This window comes from Acomys minous, assembly GCF_964271855.1.
Source record: "Acomys minous genome assembly, chromosome: 20".
In the NCBI taxonomy this organism is placed as follows: Eukaryota; Metazoa; Chordata; class Mammalia; order Rodentia; family Muridae; genus Acomys; species Acomys minous.
Window position 1 is genome coordinate 2,977,034 of NC_140502.1, and position 19,945 is coordinate 2,996,978.

The 19,945-nt window shown below is 51.7% G+C and overlaps 1 protein-coding gene across 2 annotated transcripts in view; it reads right to left on the reverse strand.

Annotated features, from left to right (window-relative positions):
• Positions 1–739: 739 nt before the first annotated feature.
• The window catches only part of TSHZ3 (teashirt zinc finger homeobox 3), an 82,671-nt gene continuing 63,465 nt past the window's right edge, over positions 740–19,945 (reverse strand). For both annotated transcript variants that reach the window (XM_084770798.1, XM_084770799.1), the window contains exon 3: positions 740–5,744. In XM_084770798.1, coding sequence (XP_084626924.1) covers positions 2,509–5,744 — 3,236 coding nt within the window. In that variant the 3' untranslated portion in view covers positions 740–2,508. The remainder of the gene's footprint in view (positions 5,745–19,945) is intronic.

Sequence of the window (19,945 nt, forward strand, 5' to 3'; positions counted from 1 at the left end):
CGGATGTATCACGCTCCTCATTTGTATAATTCTAGGTTAGGAGATCCGATTCAGCCTTGACTGCAAGGCTAGTTTGAACATAGTAATAAAGGTATTTTACAGTGTTGCGCGACGTTCTCAGCATTTTGTTGGGAGTGATTTGCCAGGGCCAATAAAAGCTTGTGATTATCATATAAACGCTTCCTGCCTACACGCGCCACCCCGCCCCCCCCACCTCTCCCACCCCCACCCCCGCCCCCGCCCCACCACGGATAGGCTCGGTCTCCTCCCGCCCTCTCCCCAACCTGGTTACCTCTGGCTGCTTTCTCTTGAGAAGGGGCAGGTGACCCCAAAGTCTGGATTTCCGGTTCCCCTCTGCTTTCCGCTCTTTGAAAACCTTAAGTTACCAAGAATGAACCATCGTGTGTAGAGTCTTCTAGAAACCTCCCCCTTCAGCCTGGGAACACTATGGAGGGCATCGAGAAGGGAGACCAGACCCACCCAGGACAGCTGTCCAGTGTGACCCAAAGGACGTTCCGACGGTGGAGATTTGGCTCTGATGTTCCTTGCCCCTAGAGGTTCTAGCCCCATTGGCTAGATTTCTTTCCAAGTTTTGTCCCTTGGGGGGCGGGGGGGGGGGGAATGCTCTGCAAGCCTCTCCCCACTTTCCTCATGAGCACTGAAGTTCACTGGGACTCCCCTGATTTGCGCGAAGCCTCCAACTGCCAGCACCTGGCAGACACAGCAACCGAGTCAGTCGTAAACAGATCGCGTACAATTTAATTTTAATGTGCTCGTTAGTCGTAGCACATCTCAGACATAATTGTGAACGCAACACAAAATTATAGCAAAAAGACAATTTTAATGCTGCCGTAGAAAAAAAGGGGGTTGTATGAAGAGTCACATCATGGTGTGCCATTGTCAACAACAAAACCGGGCACAGGGTGCGTAACGGTGTCTGTGGTGCTTACATGCCAATATTTTATACATAGGTTCTCGTACGGTGGCAGCTGTCAGTTATTTCTGCAAATTAACTGCCAGAAAGGGAGAACAGAATGGCTCGGCGAGCTGGTAACCCTGGGTTACCTTTCATACGCCTCAAGATAAAACTGCAGTGTGGGATCTTGGGAGAATAATTAGGAAGAACAAAACAAAGTTACCGACTGAAATTTAAAGAAAAAAAAAGAAAGAAAGAAAGAAAGAAAAAGAAAGGAAGGAAGGAAGGAAAGAAAAAAAAAAGCATTCCACATCATGAACTAGCAACAGAGAGGGCTTATAAATAAGTGAAAGGTTGTCCCCACAGAACGCCTCAGGACGTTTAAGCAAAGGATTACAGTACAAACATTTTAAAGGCTTTATCAATGTTCAGGAAATACAGTACAAGTTGTTCATTATTTTTTTTTAATCTTTTTTTTTTTAATCCTTTTCGAATAGATTTAACCCTTTGAGCACTGAGTTTACTTTGAGCATCCTTTAATTTCTAATAAATACCTTTAAGAACCATGTGCAAAATAGTTATGATGCCTGCCAGGGATGGATTTCCTGGCCTCGAAACAAATGATAATAGAACGCTAATAAATATGTATAATTTAAACATGAACCCTCTATCAATATAGATGTGCCGTATAGTAAAACAAACATCATACCTTGCTTTGAGATAATGCTTCTGTATACTTTATAAATGCTATCTGTGGTATTTTCTGTATAATTTACAACGTTTGCATGTAAAAAAAAAACAACAATAACCTTTTTTTTAAAAAAAAAAGAAAAGATAAGGAAATATACACTATACAGAGGCATGGCTTGTGCCCAGGGTATAGTAGGTACATAAAACACTTGTTATAAATGCAAGAAAAAAGGGTCAGTTAACCAGTCACATTTTTCCATAAGAGTTTGAAATCTATACAATATATACATCTATGTTTCAATGTGAAAATAATATTCTTTTAAATTTTCAAGGCGTGTTAAACCCCTGCAGACCTGCATAAATGGAGGTGCCTGTTATTCCTTATAACTAAGCTGGTAAGGAGTTTAAAAACAGAGTTTCATAACATTATTATTATTCATTATTATTTTGTTTTATTATTTATCTTTTTTTTTTAAACCAAATTAATGCAAAAGTGCTTCGTAGTACTCAGAGGGCTAAAGATGAAAGGGTGAGGAATGCCAGCACACCCAAGTTTCGTGGAATAAAAAAGTGTGCCTGGTTCCGTTACAAATGCTTAATTAAACTGTCTGTTAATGCATGCAGCTTGAAGCATGGGGGGGGGGGAGGGCGGGGGTGATGCTCACAATTAAATCCCATTTATACAGAGTTCCAAACACTTAGCACTGCGTTTTAACCTTCGTCATTTTACCAGTAACAACAGCTGATTATATGCGCCTCTCTCTATTGAACACTGTACAGTCCTACCGAACACTCCAGCCCAGAACAGTCCTCTTCGCCATGTGCCGAGGAGGACAAGGCGAGAGGAGCCTGAAGGTGCCTTCAGCGTTTCCCGCCAGTCATGTCCGCCCTGGGAGTCAAGGCTACTGCTTCTCCAGCTCCGAAACAAACAGAAGGTGGTCTTCTGGAGACTTCCCGTGCGTTTTGCTGAGGTGAAGTTTGACAGCATGCTTGCTCGCAAAGGTCCGATTGCAAAGCTTGCACTGATAGGAGGTCCCCAGGTCCTCCTCCGGGGAGGACGTCACCAGTTTTTCCGACGGCGACTTGGTTTGTGCTATCTGATTGTTAATCTGTTCGGTGGACAGTTTGGATAGGTCCCGCAGCCGGAAGCCCAGATGTGACTCTAGGTGGCCGATGTACGTGGAAGGAGTCCTGATTTGCGACGCGCAGTCGTTACAAAAGAACACGGGGTGGCCGGTGTCCAAGTTTTTGAGGAACTTCGTCCCACCTGTCCTCCGGAGCTGGTATTTCACGTTGGCCAGCCAGTGGCTGATGGTGGTCATGGAGAGCCCGGTGAACCTGGAGATGTGCATGCGCTCCTGGGGGCTCAGATCTGCCATGACGTACTTGCCCTCCGACGTCTGCCGGAGGCTGGCCGCAAACTGGGCCTGCAGGATCAGCAGGTGCTGGGGATTCCAATTTGACTGGCGGCCTTTCCTCTTCTGCGCCGGCGTCGACTCCTCGGCCTCTTCCAGGGTGGCCCCGTCAACGTCCGACTTCTCCGAGATGCTGGAAGGGGTGGAGGATTTGGAGGTGTGGCTCTCCGTCAGGTTCTTCAACATGTCCGATATATCTGACAAGGCGTTTTCGCGCAGCGGCGAGTTTGAGATGAACGACACGACAGCGGATGTCTTGGCCGTCGTCGCCGTGGATGAGGAGGTTGCTGGGGATGTGGACGTGGGTGACAAAAGCCCTGAACCTAAAGAGCAACCTTTGTCACTCTTTCCCTTTGTGAGGTCAATGGGCTGGTCGTTGTTGGCGTGGTAGAAGTAGCGGTCCAGATGCTCCGCCTTCTTGGCCTGAAGAGGCGATGGCGTTGCCACGGCTGCCTTCTCCGCCAGACTGTTGCTCATCTTAAAGAGCATGCTCATGGGGTCCAGGGCAGGGAGGGAGGGCTTGGCCGCCTTGCCCAGGTGGATGTTCATGACCGACTGCAGGGCACTCAGGGGGTTCACGAAGGGCTGCTCTGGGGGGTGGTCCGTGATGATGGCAGTGCTCCCGCTGAGACCTCCGCTCAGAGGCTTAACCAGCTCCTTGCCGTTCTCCACTGGCTCTGCGGCGGGGCTCACCTCTTTGCAGGCATCCCTTGGTGGGCTGGGGCTGTTCTCCTGGCTCTTGAAGGCACCGTCGCTGGAGGCTTCCATCTTGACGGGCTCGCTCTGCTCGCTGCCGCACGGGGACGGCGTGGCCCGCTTGGGCGGCGACAGCTTGCCTTCAGGCTCTTTCATCTTCTCTTCCACCTTGGTGACTTTCTCCGTGACTTTTTTCACCAGTTCCTCCATGGCGTGGAAGTTTGTCTTGGGCATGGGGGAGGTCTGGCTGCTGGGCGGAGGAGAGACCAGGGTCTGGGTTTTGGTGGGAGACACGATGTCGCTGTTACCGAACATGGGCTTCAGGGGTGTGCTCTTCCCCGAGGACCCCAGGGACAACTTCATCATGTTGGGGAGCTGGTAGGCGGCGTGGATGCTGGGATAGCCCCCCCAGCTGGGAGTGCCATTCTGAGCCTTGTTGATGGCGGACGTCACCGTGTTTTCGAGGGATTTAAGGATATCGAGTCCCCCCTTAGGGCTCTCCTCCAAGTCGTTTTCAGTCAAATAGTGGTACTTGGAAGAAATATCGTATTTCTCCTCCTCCTCGCTGGTCTTGTCCTTCTCCTTGGGTTTCTCGTCCATGGCCGCTCTCTCCTTGTCCACTTCCTTTTTGACCTCCACAGTCAGCTTTGGGGACACACTGGTGGGTGTGTTGGAGGGGGACGTGAAGGTGGTGGCTGCCAGCGGCACGGACTGCACCTTCTCGTCCACCAAGGTGGTGATGGTGGGCGTGACGGGCGTCTCCATGAGGGGCTTACCCTTCTTCATGGCCGAGTTTGTGACCTTGATGAAGTGGCCGGTGACCATCATGTGGGCCGTGAGCTCCTGGAGAGTGTCGTGGGAGCTGCCGCACTCCATGCACTTGAGGATCTGAGACTTGCGGGCCTCGAAGTGCCACGCGTAGCTGGCGCCGTTCTGGTGGCCATACCGGTTATTTGGCGTGATGTAAGGGTTGGAGTTCTTCTGCAAAGCATCGCTGGTGTCGGAGAGAGTGGCTTTGGGGGTCCCGCCCGTGGAGTCAGGGGAGCTAGGCAGCTCCAGCTCCAGAGACGGTTTCTTCCGAGCCGCAGGGATGATTTTGGCTGCGACAGGGGTGACAGGTTCCTTGAGAGGCACTTTTTGGTAGTGTTTAGTTTTGATCATGTGGACGCTCAGGTCTTGGAGGGACTCGAAGGAGTGGCCGCAGTACATGCACTTCAGCACTTTCTGGGCGTCTTCCTTCCCTTCCATTTCCAGCAGAGACCGCTTGCGAGGCTTGGACCAGCGCTTTGGGTTGTTGCTGTCCGACTCATGGTTGTCATCGCGATAGTGGCCCGTCTCGTTCATGTGCACCGTCAGCTCCACCAGGGTATCGTAGGCGGCGCTGCAGTCTTTGCAGCGGAACTTGCTGGCCCCGGTGAAGATGGAGCCGTACAGCTTGCTGCTCTGGCGGTACAGCTGCACGGTGCTGAACAGGCTGGGCTCGGGCAGCATGCGGCTCTGCGACACCTGCTGCAGGGTCTTCGCCATGGCGCTCTGGTGCCAGTCAAAGCTCCCACTGCCGCAGCTACTGCTGCTACTGCTGCTGCTGCTGCTGCTGCCACCTCCGCCACCTCCGCCGCTGCCGCCTCCGTGGTTCTCTGAGGAGGGCTGGTGCAGGTTGAGGTTGAGGTTGGACCAATAGGAATTGGACAGGAAGTTGTTGTACACGGCTTTCATCTGCTCGAGGCTGTCCGACACGGCGGTGTCCTCCAGCGGCCCCTGGACCTCCTTGGTCTCCTCCTCGTTCTTGATGGAACTGCTTTCAAAGTCAGCCATGCGGTCGCTGGTCTCGCTGATGTGGGATTCACTGTCCATTTCATGGCTGGAGAACTCAGCAGCGGGCGAGTTCTGGTAGCTGGGGCAGGCTTTGCTGAGCTCCTTCTCCGGGCACATGTACTTGGCTGAGGGTTCTCCATCGGCCGCTCGCTCCTCGGTTTCCAGGTCGTCCTGTACCAAGGCAGCCGCCTTCAGCTCGTCGGACACGTAGGCTGCCATGACCACAAGCAAGGACGAACGAAGAAGACAAAGAGGAGAGAAAGAGAGAAAAAAGAAAAAGGACATCAGTGAGCAAGTGTGGGTTGTACCTAGAGTGCGTTCTTGGCTCTCGGGGAGGTGGCAAACAACATGGGCACACTTATTTGTAAAATTAAATAGTTAAAATGTGATGTTTCTTTGGAGCAAAAAAAGAAAAAAAATCTGCTCTTCAAACATAATTTGCCACCTTATTCTTCTCAAGGGGCAACAGCTTGAAATTAAAACTAAATTTGAAATTAATGAAGCACGTTCTGGAGGTGGCATTCACTTCTAAAGTAATAAATTACTTGTATCAACCTCAGAGACAGCAGTTCCTGTCTGTCAATTAATATGTCTTATGCTTCTCCTGCCTCTAATGCATTCCTTAACAGACAGACTCACAATTTAAATTAAGCAAGCTTTCCCACCCCCCACTCATTACATTTTTTGAGGCTCAGTCTTTAATAAATATAAAGTACGAAAACATCAATAAAATTTTTACCAAGTAAAAAGAAAGTTCGTCAATTATAATACATTAAAACCAAAGGTTGTGAGGTTTTTTTAATTTTCCCTCCTTCTTTTCATTTTCCTAGAAAAGTAGGTCTTTTAAGAAGAAGAAGAAGAAAAAGAAAAAAGGAGGAAGAAGAAGAAAAAGAAAAAGAAAAAGAGGAAGAAGAAGAAGAAGAAGAAGAAGAAGAAGAAGAAGAAGAAGAAGAAGAAGAAGAAGAAGAAGAAGAAGAAGAAGAAAACCAGAGTAAGATTCTTACTAGGGGCGGTGCCTGAAGCCTTCTGGGTGGGACAGAAGACAGGGAGTGGTGCTACCACCCAGTGCTGGCCCTGTTCCCACATGCTCAGCCACCCCCCATGCCCCCCCACACCCTCACCATCGTGTGGAATTATATGAGAGCAGGTTCAGGGAAATCGGTATGCAGAGCTCACTCCTGCTGTATAAATATATACAAGACCTGCTGTGGACCTTACAAATGTCAAAGTGTTTGCTCTTTAGACTACTTTGTCAATATTTACTCAGCACAGGCTCCATGGGTATCCTACAGGGAATCTGTCTTTCTGGAGGCCTCGGACTGGGGAATGGAGAGGCGGCAGCCATTCCTGAGCAGGTGGACAGCAGAGCCCAGCAGCTGGGAGTCACGGAAGAACCCCCACCCCTACACAAGGCCCAGAGCCCTGGGCCCACCTGTGGCAGCCAGCGCAACACTGTGCTACAATGTTTCCATTTTCCTTACACTATACCCCAGTGGTCTTATCTATGCTCGGACGTGACCAACCCTGCATGAGCAACAGCTCTAAGCTACAGGAGAAAGGGGGAGTGGGCTCTGCTGGGGTGTTTTTTTTCCTATGGGGAACTAAAGTGCATACGGGTGTGTGACACACACTTGTTAACTGCTGCACCGGGGAGGCAGAGGCAGCAGGGTGGGTTTGGGGCCAGCCTGTTCTACACAGTTAGTTCTAGGCCACCAGCCGACCTGATGAGGTCTTTATAAGTCAGCTTCAAATAGCCAAGGCTAAGTGAGGGGCAGGGATATGGCACTGGTAATTGTTAAAGTGATTAAAAAAAAAAAACAAAAAAACAACGTTCTTAGAAACAAAAGATGAATCTTGTTTGTAGAACAAACAAGAGGAGATTTGTTGCAGGTGAATTTTATATCATAAATTTTTTAAAAAATATTTTTTAATGAATTTGGCTCATTGAAAACCATACAGCTACCCCACCCAACTCCTGCAGCATTGCTCCTACGGCACCATCAAATCTGCATTTATTCCGAGCACCACAATTCCTAAACTGAACCACAGGGGAGGGTTATGTTCGATGATGGTGAGATCTTGCATGGGAACGGTATCCCAGGTTCTAGAACAGGACACTGCCCTTTAAATGCACAGTAGGAAGCAAGAAACTTGAATGTGAGTCAAACGACACCCTTTAGAAATGTCCAGAAGAGCTGAGAACGGTGGCCTACACCTGTCACCCATCCTAGCATCCAGGGGGCAGAGGCAAGAGGATCCCATAGGGAGATCTGTATCAACAAGGAACGGAAAAGAAGCCGGGCACGGTGGTGCACGCCTTTAATCCCAGCACTCGGGAGGCAGAGGCAGGTGGATCGCTGTGAGTTAGAGGCCATCCTGATCTACAAAGCGAGTCCAGGATAGCCAAGGCTACCCAGAGGAACCCTGTCTCAAAGAACAAACAAAACAAAGCAAAACAAAACAAAAAGAAGAAGAAGGAGGAGGAAGAAAGGAAGGAGAAAACAGAAAATAGAAGCAAGCAAGCAAGAAAACAGTAAAGAGAAATGACCACTGAGCATGATGCTGTGGTGAGCCTGGACCCTGAGGCCACGCACTGACGGAAAGTTCAGGGGTCATCACGTAGCCTGAGGGAGACTCTGCCTGCAGATCCAGCGAAGAACATGAACCCTGAGTCAGAACAGAGACAGGCAAAGTCGGTAACTATCCCCCTCATAACTTTCCCCAATCTGCAGAACATTCTAGAAGTCTCAACTCAGAAATGCCTCCGGAGAGCCAATCTGGAGGAAGGTTGGGCTGGAGGCAAGGGACCAAGTGTCAGAGTCTGGGGCCGACTGACGAGGGCTGTGCAGACAGCACAACGGATGCTGTGGCACCGAGTGGGTCCTCCCTTCAGAGGGCAGCTATAAAGGGTAACCTGGATTTCCTTCTCTGGAAACTCAGTGGGTGGCCCCAAGCACTAAGGAAGAGACTCCGCTGTGCAATCTGGAATAGGAAGGACACATGGCCTGTGCTGCTGCCAGCGGCCTAAGGGGGAGCAGAGCCCACACACAGACAAGGACAGATGCTCTCAGGATCTCAATGTGCAATATCCTTGACAGAATAAAGTATTTTCAAAACTTGGTCCTAAACCGGGCGGTTGGTGGCGCACGCCTTTAATCCCAGCACTTAGGGAGGCAGAGGCAGGTGGATGGCTGTGAGTTTGAGGCCAGCCTGGTGTACAGAGTGAGTTTCAGGACAGCCAGGGCCACACACAGAGAGACCCTGTCTCCAAAAACAAAACAAAACAAAACAAACAAACAACAACAACAACAACAAACTTGGCGCTTTGATGGCGCTTCTGCTTTAGGGACTCGTGGCCCGAGACTGTAAGCTCGCCTGCAAACTAGGTTCCTGGGACCAGGTTTGGAAGGTAAAAGACCATTTTGGTTTCTGGCCTGAGCATTCTGCTTCTTGCCTGGCACTACATGAGCGGACTCCATTCTTGCCTCCAGGAAGGATATGGAAATATCCTTGAAACAGGGAGCTGAGATAAACCCTTCCGCCATTAGATTGTTCAGGCTGGGGATTTCTGCCCAACGTGGAGAAATAAAATGAATATTGCAACCCAAACCCCTGTGTTGTGGACGGGCCCTTCTTCTTGCACCAGAGCACTGACCACCACACGCTGACCCGTTGTTCCCCCCTCTGGAGCTTGTGCAGAATTAAGAATGGGGGGGGGCGGAGAATAATTCACAGGCAGCAATCACTATAGGATATCAGGGAACCAGAAGCCAGCAGCACACACACGGGGGTGTCTACAGGACCATGGTGAGGTAGAGAAGAGAAAATGGGCAACCCGGCTCCCAAGCCCTCCGTGGGCACATCCGCACCGTGGGCACATCGCTCCGTGCACGGCCATCTGAAGTCCTGTTCACATATACGTCATCACTGATGGGTCCAGCTCCTGTCTCATCCCCAACAGACTCTAATACGCTTTTAAGAGATGGGCAGCAGTATCAGGTGCCATCTGAGGACACTGTCTATCTTAACGGACATGATGTAAGACGTTAGTGTGGACAAGGAGGCATGGCCACACTCCCTGGTGGGAGCAAAATCTGGCCCGGAGGAAAAGGAGCAAGCACTCATGCCAGGAAAGTCTGGGCTCTTGGGAAAGCTGGCCTCCCCCACACGCTAGCGGCAGCCTTGTCCAGATTCCTGAGGCTCCTTCTATGCATGTCGGCACACTTTTGCGTCAGGAAGCTTACTACCTAGCTGAAAAAGACCAATGGGTTCAGACCCAACAGTGGGAAGTTTCCTTACACTGAGCCAAAGATGCCAACCATGGGTTCTCCCTGTTAGAACGGACGCCCAGGAACAGGCACCGCTCTGTGCTGCGCAAACCACCACACTCCTCCTCCGTCTAAGAACGGACGTCACAGGCTCTTGATTTTTAACACTTCGAGAGCGAAGCACGCTGGCACACACCTACGGTCTCAGCTCTCAAGACGTGGGAGGCTGGAGGACCAGGTGTTCAAAATCCTCAGCCACATACCAAGTTCAAGGTCAGCCTGTCCTATTTGGGTCCTGTCTCAAACAAACAAAGGAACAGACAAACTTAAGAAGAAAGCAGACAGACATACGTCAGAGGAGTGACGGGCGGGGGGGGGGGGAGGGGGGGAGGAGGGCAGGGTGTGGGGGGAGAAATGGAGGGAAGAGAAAACCCATTCACTCCACAAACCAGGAAGCTGTCATCCCAAGAGAAGCAGCCTTGGTTTCCCTATGTGTGTATACAATATGTCTCCTCCTTTTCTCCATGCTCATGTTTTATGACTTTTCGTGAGCAAAGGACCAAGAGTCGAGGTGTTCCTATGTCCTGTCTGGCACATCACTAAGCAGAGTCTCGGGGGGGGGGGCGGTTGAAGAAACGGCTCCGTAGTTACAGGAGTGAGCGCTGCCCTTCGAGGGGACCTGAGTTCAGTTCCCAGTACCCACAGCAGGCAACTCGGAACCACCTGTAACTCCAGCTCCTGAGGACCCAGACAGCTCTGTTGTCTGTGGGCAGCTGCAGGCACACATGCGTGCACACGCACACACAGAATTTTTAAAAAATATAAATCAAATCTTACACTTGATCTAGTCCAGTGTTCCCTTTGTGTTGGGAGTCATCAAACCCAGGGTCTTGCAGACGCAGGGGAAAAAATATCACTCTAAGTATTTTTTCTTTTTTAATGTATTTCTCGTTCGCTGTGTGTGTGTGTGTGTGTGTGTGTGTGTGTGTGTGTGTGTGTTTCCTACCCATGTCTACGTACCACATGCATGCTTTGTGTTTGTGGATGCCAGAAGAGGACATTAGCTCCACCGGAACTGGAGTTATGTGTGGTTGTGAGCCGAGGGTTGAATCTGGAGCTCTTAATGGCCAAATAGCCTTTTCAACCCTTTTTTTCCTTTAAATTTTTTTTTTTAAAGCATAGGGTCTTGCTATGTCATGCAAGCTGCTTCCTACTGAGGATCCTCAGCCTCCTGGGTGTTGGAACTTCAGGTTTGTAGCACTATGCCGTACCTTTGCCTTTTCCTCTTTGCATGAAATCAAACTTGCAAAGTCTCTGGTTGCACCCTAGATACAGGAAGCCAGGTAAGGATGCTGGTGGCTTCAGTCACTGTGTGGACCCCTAGGCTCACACGCTGGTGCAGCCCGGCACCCGACAGGACAAGGAACGACAGCCGTAAGAACTTCCTGCCACTCTCTTGCACGCTCACTTGACTCTTCTGTCGGTACATAACTTTATGTGCATCATTATCTGAGTCCCTGCATCCCAGGCCTGGTCTTACTCAGGGTCTCACTGGGGAAGAGGTTGGCCTGAGGTCACCGCCAGCTGCACAGGGTGCTATTAACAGCCTGGCAATGGCACTGGACCTGCCTCTGCCCCTTCCCATCCTAGCCTGGTGAAGGAAGACACTAGCCTGTCTCCCTCTGCACGCCACATCCTTCAGTCTAGTACAAACACAAAGCGCCGAGACCGCTACAGAACAGTGGACAGCCAGTCACTTCCATGGAGGGGATACCCTCAAGACTGGCTCCAGACAAAAGCCCCAAATCCTCAGAGTAAACCTAGGACCCGCCCTACTTTGCTTTGGTTTCCTTCCAGCTCTTCTGGGCCTCGAGGATGAGGCAGGATCTCTCATTCCCAGACACCTGCCCCTCCCACCCCCCAGCTCCTTGCTGCCCAATAGGCTGGAGACCAGGAGTAGGAGGAGCTGGGGTTGTGAGGAGGAGCTGGGGTTGTGAGGAGAAGCTGGGGTTGTGAGGAGAAGCTGGGGTTGTGAGGAGGAGCTGGGGTTGTGAGGAGGAGCTGGGGTTGTGAGGAGGAGCTGGGGTTGTGAGGAGGAGCTGGGGTTGTGAGGAGGAGCTGGGGTTGTGAGGAGGAGCTGGGGTTGTGAGGAGGAGCTGGGGTTGTGAGGAGTGAACAAGCCCTTCCCCAGGACCACAGGGGGAAGCCCATTTCTTGGGAGGGAAGAAAGAACTAGCTTTTTCCCCTTCAGTTCATGCTGATGTCACTGGTCCATCACCAGGGGCTAACTAAATGTGGACAGGATCGTGCCCCTATACCCCCAGATGTCTGCTACATGGCCCTAGGGTCTGGCTGTGCTGGTCAGCTTTCTGTTGCTTAACTAAAAGGGGGAGACAGGAGGATCGGGGGAGAGGGGGAGAGGAAGGGACAGGGAGGAGGAGAGGAAGGAGAAGCTTCGATCTGGATGTAAAGTAAGTCAATTAATAAATTAATTAAACACAAAACCAAAAGAAAAAGTACTCAAGGGCAAGCTAATGTGTTGAAGAAAGGGATGCCCTAAACTGCCCATCGCTGGCTTTTCGAGGACTCCGTGGCTAATAGCAAACATCTGTGTGGGGTGGGGGCAGGGGGGGCCACGTCTCAGAACACGGCAGCAGAGGACCTCAGGGCCCAGCGTGCTCTTTCTGTACCCACTCCCGCGAGGCCTACTGCAAGGTCCAGGAGACGTTCCTTGATTTGATCTGGGGGCGAACCTACAGACCGCATCCCTCCAAGCACACATCTTAGTGGTCTCAGCACTTCTCACATTGTCACACGAAGGGTCAAACATCAAACGTATGAGATCCACAAGGATCAAAGGTCAAACTATAAATCTACGGGGGGGGGGCACCTTCAAATCATTGGCCAACCATGCCTCAGGTCCATGGTGGCCGCTCAACCTATACCCGCAGGAGGCATGAACAGACACTACAGTTGGCTTCTTCTTAGTCCCGCGGTAGCTAACTAGCTCAGGTGGGTCAGCAATTCAAGCCCATCCGAGGATGGAGGTGCGCTAAGAGTGTGGCACTAAAGTCCTTTCTGGATCTGCTCTCTGAGTGTGACTGACATGGCTGCATCATCTTGCCTTTCTGCTTGGTAAATAAGGCTGCACTCTGCGGCCAGCTCCAACAGTAGACGCAGCTAGACCGAGCGATGGGGGAAGAGGCCTCCGTCCCAACTCCCCAGAGACTTACAAGTGAGGTGCAGGCAGGGGGTGGGGTGCCAGTATTTCATTTCTTCCCAAGTCACTCTGTTGAGAGTCTCTCTTCCTGAGGGCGGGTAGCCCCAAGCTGCCATGCCTTTTTCCTGACCTGTATCCGACTCCCACTCCAACCACTCCATGAACAAAACCGCGGTGTGAAAAGACGCCAGGCACTTGAGTGCTGGGTCAAACAGGGAGAACCCAGCCAAGCAGAACCAAATGGGACACAGGGAAACGAACGGACATTCCTGAGAAAGAGGCTTACAAACGCATCTTTTAAAATCCAATTACCCAGCAGTCCTGGAAGGGCAGCCCACAAAGGAAACAAAGACCCCAGCCTACGGTGCAGACTGGACAGGAGGGTCTCACATTCCTTGCCTCTGATCTTTCCAAAGGTCATGGGAAGGTAAGAAGCAAGCAATCTCTAGGGTTTTTCTTTTTTCTTTTTTTTTTCTTTTTACCAACCCCCCCAAGGACCCCCATTTCCAAATAATTACATGGTGCCATTTCTGACCCTGAGAGCCTCATCCTGGGTCTGGATGTGAAAGCGTAAGTGTCTTCTGGAATGCAGAACAGGATACTCCGATAGGACCCCATGCCTTCCCCCTCCAGGAGGGCTGAGGGATGGGTAGACGTGTCCAAGGGCTGCCCATAGCCGCGAGAAGGCCATGAGGCAGGGATGCTCTCAATAATTATTTATCATCCTTGGCTAAACTCCACCTCTAGGTAAAGAGGAAATTAATGCATTTCGTACCGACAGAAATAGCAAGGTGAGTGGACACTGGGATGCCTTTCTCGAGGAAGTGGGAATGACGCCATCACACTGTTAGCCAGCTCTGCCCTCAAGGTCAAGAGGCAACGGCTTGAGTCTGGGCACTCACTCAGGCCATGGAGGCTGTGGGTAGATGGTGGGGGGGGGGGAGGGAGGGTCATGGCTGGGAAGAGAGAGAGGGAGAGTAGCTGTACCCTGCTCGTAGAAACTATTACAAGTTGCGCTGCCCGTATGAGCATGTTTTAGGCTAAACTTGAGGCTGTGACTCTAGGAACTGGAAACAGCGCTTGACGGATTCCCTTCCCGTGGATGCTTCTCAGTGAGAAGGCCAATGGCGGGCTTCTTGGTTAAGTTGAGATAGCATGTCCCACACATCATTGCCCAGGACCGGGGACGAGGATGCGAGGCCACAAGGGGGCTCAAGCTAAAGAGGTGGAAAGAAATGCTCGGAGACTTACCTAGGCCAGCCTGAGCGAAGAAGGCATTCTGATAGCTAGCGACGATAAAGGAAGCCATGCTGGCCTCAACAAACCTGTCCTCTAACTATGATCATGTTGGGGAGTCAGGAAACCTTCCAGAAGATGCCAGGGACATGCCTAAAACTGGACACCTCCGGAGCTCTCCAGGACTCGTACAAGCCTATGTTCCAGACAACGAATCAAACTTCAAGCCAATGTCAACGCCTCCACGCACCTCCAAGTCTTCCCACCGCCCCAGAGTGGACAAGGAGAGAGGCATGCCTACGGGGTACCTCTCCCCAGGGCTCCCACCAGAGCCGGAGCTCCCGCAAAGACGTACGAGAAATGCTGAAAAGCCCAGGCCACAGGGAGGAGCGGCCCCTTGTGCATGGCATTTCCGTACCTCATTTTCTTCTGTGAAGCCATGCCAAGTCACAGCGGCGGAGGGCCTGGCTCTCAGGTGCCTTTTCTGCCCAAGGCTGGTCACGTGGTTGCTGTCTAACCTCTGAGGTTCTTCATCATTGACAAGAGAGAGCGGGCAGACTATTGGCCGAAGTCATCACCTGGGTCCCACCAAAGACTTTATGATGCATGAGCGTTGGTGCTTTTCCAAGCTAAAGGGCCTCTTCAAATAAAGGTATACCGAGTGCCCAGGGGTTTGCTGTCCATGAAAGCGTCCAGTATCGGGCTAGTCCCGCACTGGCTCCGGGCTCAGGATACCTCCTGTAGAGCCTTGCATGGGAGTCTCTCAAAGCCACCATTCAGGCTCGCTTTGCCCCAAGGGAAAAATACAGGATGAAGGTGGAAGCCATGAAGAAGAAAGGCAGAGAACAAAGGATGAGGAAGGAGGCATCGGCCCCACACGTGCACTCCCGTGACCCCAGCCCCTGTCTCTGGGACTTCTGGGAAGGAAGGCCTGTAGCAACGGCCAAGTTCGGCTCTACCCAACAGCAGCACTACTTGGGAATTACAAAAGAACTTCCTGTGTGTCCTTGGCTGGGGGTCAGTCAGCATTTCAAGAAGCCCCATTTGAACACGCAGACCATGGTGGCCTCCAGTGGCCCTTCAGCCGTCATCTGCCGGCCAGGCCACATCCTGCAAGCTGAGTCCAGCCCTCTTGTCAGCTCAGCTCCTACTCATGAGTCACCTCCCTGTCTAGGGATGGGGGCTGGGGTGGGGTGGGGGTGGGGAACAAGAGTTCAAAGTCCTCAGAAATTCCCAACTAAATCTAACCAGGACAAGCCACATGGTTAGATGCAGTCGATGTAAGAATTTGTGCCTAGTGAAGCCTGCTGAGGAAAGTACAGAGGCTGGGTCACTCTGAGTTATCTTCACACAGGGCTCTATCGCATGAAAGTACTTCATGATGACCCCTCAGGAACCAGAGCATTTAGAGTATCTGTTGCAGGCTGACTTGGGACTCAAGAACTTTCCTCAGATGTCTGAAGAACCCCCAGACCCAAGAGCTTTGGAGATACAAGAAGCGAGAGCTAATTATTCAGTGCTAGGTTAGCACTGGCCAAACACTAACCTCCCCCACCACCACCTTCGTAATCCCAGGCCCTTGACACTCATTGCAGAGGGACTTCCTCCTATCTGTTGACTGGGAGAGGGATCAAAGCATCAATTGTAAAGTGGAATGGAACTGGGGTGTGGCTCAGTGGTAGAGCCCCTGCCTAGAATCCCCCAGTGAGGGGCTGGGGTGTAGCTCAGTGGTAGAGCCCCTGCCTAGAATCCCCCAGTGAGGGGCTGGGGTGTGGCTCAGTGGTAGAGCCCCTGCCTAGAATCCTCCAGTGAGGGGCTGGGGTGTGGCTCAGTGGTAGAGCCCCTGCCTAGAATCCCCCAGTGAGGGGCTGGGGTATGGCTCAGTGGTAGAGCCCCTGCCTAGAATCCCCCAGTGAGGGGCTGGAGTGTGCCTCAGTGACAGAGCACCTGCCTAGAATCCCCCAGTGAGGGGCTGGGGTGTGACTCAGTGGTAGAGCCCCTGCCTAGAATCCCCCAGTGAGGGGCTGGGGTGTGACTCAGTGGTAGAGCCCCTGCCTAGAATCCCCAAGTGAGGGGCTGGGGTGTGGCTCAGTGGTAGAGCCCCTGCCTAGAATCCCCCAGTGAGGGGCTGGGGTGTGGCTCAGTGGTAGAGCCCCTGCCTAGAATCCCCCAGTGAGGGGCTGAGGGTGTGGCTCAGTGGTAGAGCACCAGCCTAGAATCCCCCAGTGAGGGGCTGGGGTGTGGCTCAGTGGTAGAGCCCCTGCCTAGAATCCCCCAGTGAGGGGCTGGGGTGTGGCTCAGTGGTAGAGCCCCTGCCTAGAATCCCCCAGTGAGGGGCTGGCGTGTGGCTCAGTGGTAGAGCTCCTGCCTAGAATCCCCCAGTGAGGGGCTGGGGTGTGGCTCAGTGGTAGAGAGCTTTTTTAGTATGCAGGAATCCCCAACACTGGGGGAAAAATAGTGAAGAGGTGGCAAAAACAAAGAGAGAGTAAAACAGAAGTGGGCCCGGTAAACATGTCCTCGGTAATGTTAAGCGAATGAGACGACATGTCGGCCATTTGCCTGGTTACTAAATAGGCAACAGGGAAAGAAAAACAAATGGTTCTGGAGAAGGAGAGTTTATGCTTGGGACCCAGAAGGTCACAGTTCAACAGAGAGCACAGGTGTCCCCCATCTACCCCCCCCCCCGGAAATGCAGAGTCACATGAAGACATCTAGAAGCTGTTACAGATAACGGAAGTCACAGTCACTGAAGACAAAGGGAGGACGACATCAGTTGGGCCAGGGCCCTCGTACGCACCACCGCTGCCTGTGAAGGTCCCCAGAAAACTGGAGAAATATCCCAGAGTCCCCAGCCAGGCCTGAGGGAAGGGCATGGTCTGACTTTCCAGGGTGGAGAGGCCTTCTCTAGAAGGCTGGGCACACTGGGGTGACAAGCTCCCTTAGATTGATGGCTTTCCCCACTAGCAAGGTCAGGAATATTAATTTTGTACATGTTAATTTGATGTAATAGGCCCGGTGAAGGCTCATTCGTTTGGGGAACCACTGTGCTAACAGAGCAGGGCTGTTCCCAGGCTGGGAGAGGCAGAGCTGATTGGCAGGAGAAGGCGGTGTGTATAAGGCCATGTCACGGTGGCACAGCCAGGGTGACAGGAGGTGGTGGCGGTCATTCCAGCCCGCTGATGCTGGGCGGAGCAGGGACAGCTCTGCTCTGAAGTCACCCTCCCATGGAGGAGAATCCCCCCGCCCTGCTGCCTCAGAGATTGCATCCAGGCCAAGAGCTGCCACCCCCCCCCCCCCAAGATGTGCTGGAATACAAGAGGCTACCTCCTGAGTTCTCCAGAGTTGTCGACGACAAGGTCAGCAAACCACAGAGACCCCAGCATGCCTCTGCTGCCCGCAGCACCTGTCACAGCGCCAAGTTGGGGGATCGGCCCAGGTGCCTGGCGACAAGTGTGTGGGGAAAGGAGCGCAGAGTATTATTCAGCCACGAAGAAAGAAATTATGTCATTTTCAGGAAAGTGTGCGGAACCGGTGTTCATTGTGTTAAGTGTTATAAGCCAGACTCAGAAAGATAAACACTGCATGCTTTCTCTCAAATGCAGGGTCTTAAGACTGTAAGGGGGGGGTGGGGGGTGGGGAATGGAGAGGAAAGTTTAAGAGGAACAATTAGAGAGGAGGAAAGCGACCAGTATGGACCGGGGAGGATGGACAAGAGAGAGTGGATGTGATAAGAGTGCGTTATACAGACATGTAAAAACGCCACAGAGAAACCCATTATTGAGGGTAATTAACACACATTAAAATCATTCAGAATAATATTCCGACAGGGGAGCAGGAGCTGTGGAGTCACATGCAGAGCCCCCCCCCCCCATGGTTCAAGCTTGTGTCTCTAGACTCCTGCCCGTAGTGACAGCATCAGCAGCCTCTACTCAGATGACCTCCCTCCCCGACTAGGGCAGAGGAATAAGAGAAAGAGGGGATCAGGCAGTTGGGAGGTTCTCCAAGATCCAAAAGGGCAGGCAGCCTCGATGCCTCAAGAAGAGAGGAATCTTCATAAGCTTCTGCAAGGGGGGGGGGGGTACGGCAGGAAGAGTCTGGAAACCCACCCTGCGCAAAGATCACCTCGCATGGAAAAGGTGGAAAAGGCAACTAACCGCCTCTGGCAAATGTTTAGATAACGGGCCAGTGAGTGAACACTCAGGTTAGGGACCATCTGTGTGACCTTTGTCCTTAGCGTCCAGCCCACAGTCTACCCGACATCTGAGTCACAGTGCTGTGCCCTGGCATTGGCTCTTTAAGGTATCCGTATCCTTACCTGCGTCCCACAGAAGCACTTGAATACACCTGACACAGAAGAGCCATGGTGTAGCCAGCCTGCACTGTGGGGAGGGGAGGGGCAATGCCATTTGGTTAGACCTGGTGGCCAGCGATGGTCTACCAGCTTGTGTGGCTGCTGGTATCAGGATAAGGTGTATCAAGAAAGGACAGAGGCATGCAAGGTCCTTGCTGCCTCTTTCCGGACTCAACGTGGTTGGTTTAGAGTCTCCTTCCCACCTGGAGTGGAACCCAGGTGCAGACTCTCAGCTCTATGCCTATGTCCTTCATCCTCTTTTTCTTTACAAGTGAGGATCTTTATCCTAATGTGTGCTGGAGCGGACCGCCTCGGGCAACTCCCTATGGAAGGAAGAATTCTCTCCTGGTGGAACAGAAGAGGGTTGGGTGTTCCTGCAATGGCTGCCCTTCTGCTATGCAGAGTGGCCAGTGCTCATCAGGACTCTGTGCCCCACACACTGGCAGCCGGTGTATGCGAGCCTGTGGAGGCAAACCAGAATGCTTTGTATGGGGTGACTTGTGGTCTTCAAAGAGGCAGCTCGGCTGCCCACACACTTGACGGTCTTAAATCTCAAGAAAAGCACAGCTGACAACTGAGCAATGGGTCGGGGAATTGGGGTCCAGTCCTTGAGATGGTCATTTTCAAATGGTTTTCTGTGTACAGCTCAATTCTCACTGGCTTTTCTCCCTAACATCTAAAGAGCTGTATCTGCTTTTTCTTTCTTTCTTTCTTTCTTTCTTTCTTTCTTTCTATCTTTCTTTCTTGTTTTTCAAGACAGGGTTTCTCTGTGTAGCCTTGGCTGTCCTGGACTCGCTTTGTAGACCAGGCTGGCCTCAAATTTACAGAGATCCGCCTGCCTCTGCCTCTGCCTCCCAAGGCCTGAGACTGAAGGGATGCAATGCCCAGCATCTGAGGTTGACATGAAAAAGAAGGCAACTGATGGACACATTTGTCCATTCCCACATTCACTTGCCCATTCATCCATCCCCCATTCACTCATTGGTTGATTCATTCACCTATCAATCCATCCATCTACTTATCATCTGTTGATCCTATTTGTTCACGCATCTGTCCATCCATCCACCATCCACCATCCATTAATCTATCATCAATCCATCATCCATCCATTCATCATCATCCACCATCCATCCATCATCCATCCATCCATCCATCCACCATCCACCATCCGTCATTTATCCATCCATCCATCATCTATCCATCAATCCATCCATCCACCATCCATCATCTGTCCATCCATCCACCATCCATCATTTATCCATCCATCCATCCACCATCTATCCATCCATCATCTATCCATCCATCATCCATCCATCATCCATCTATCCATCAATCCAT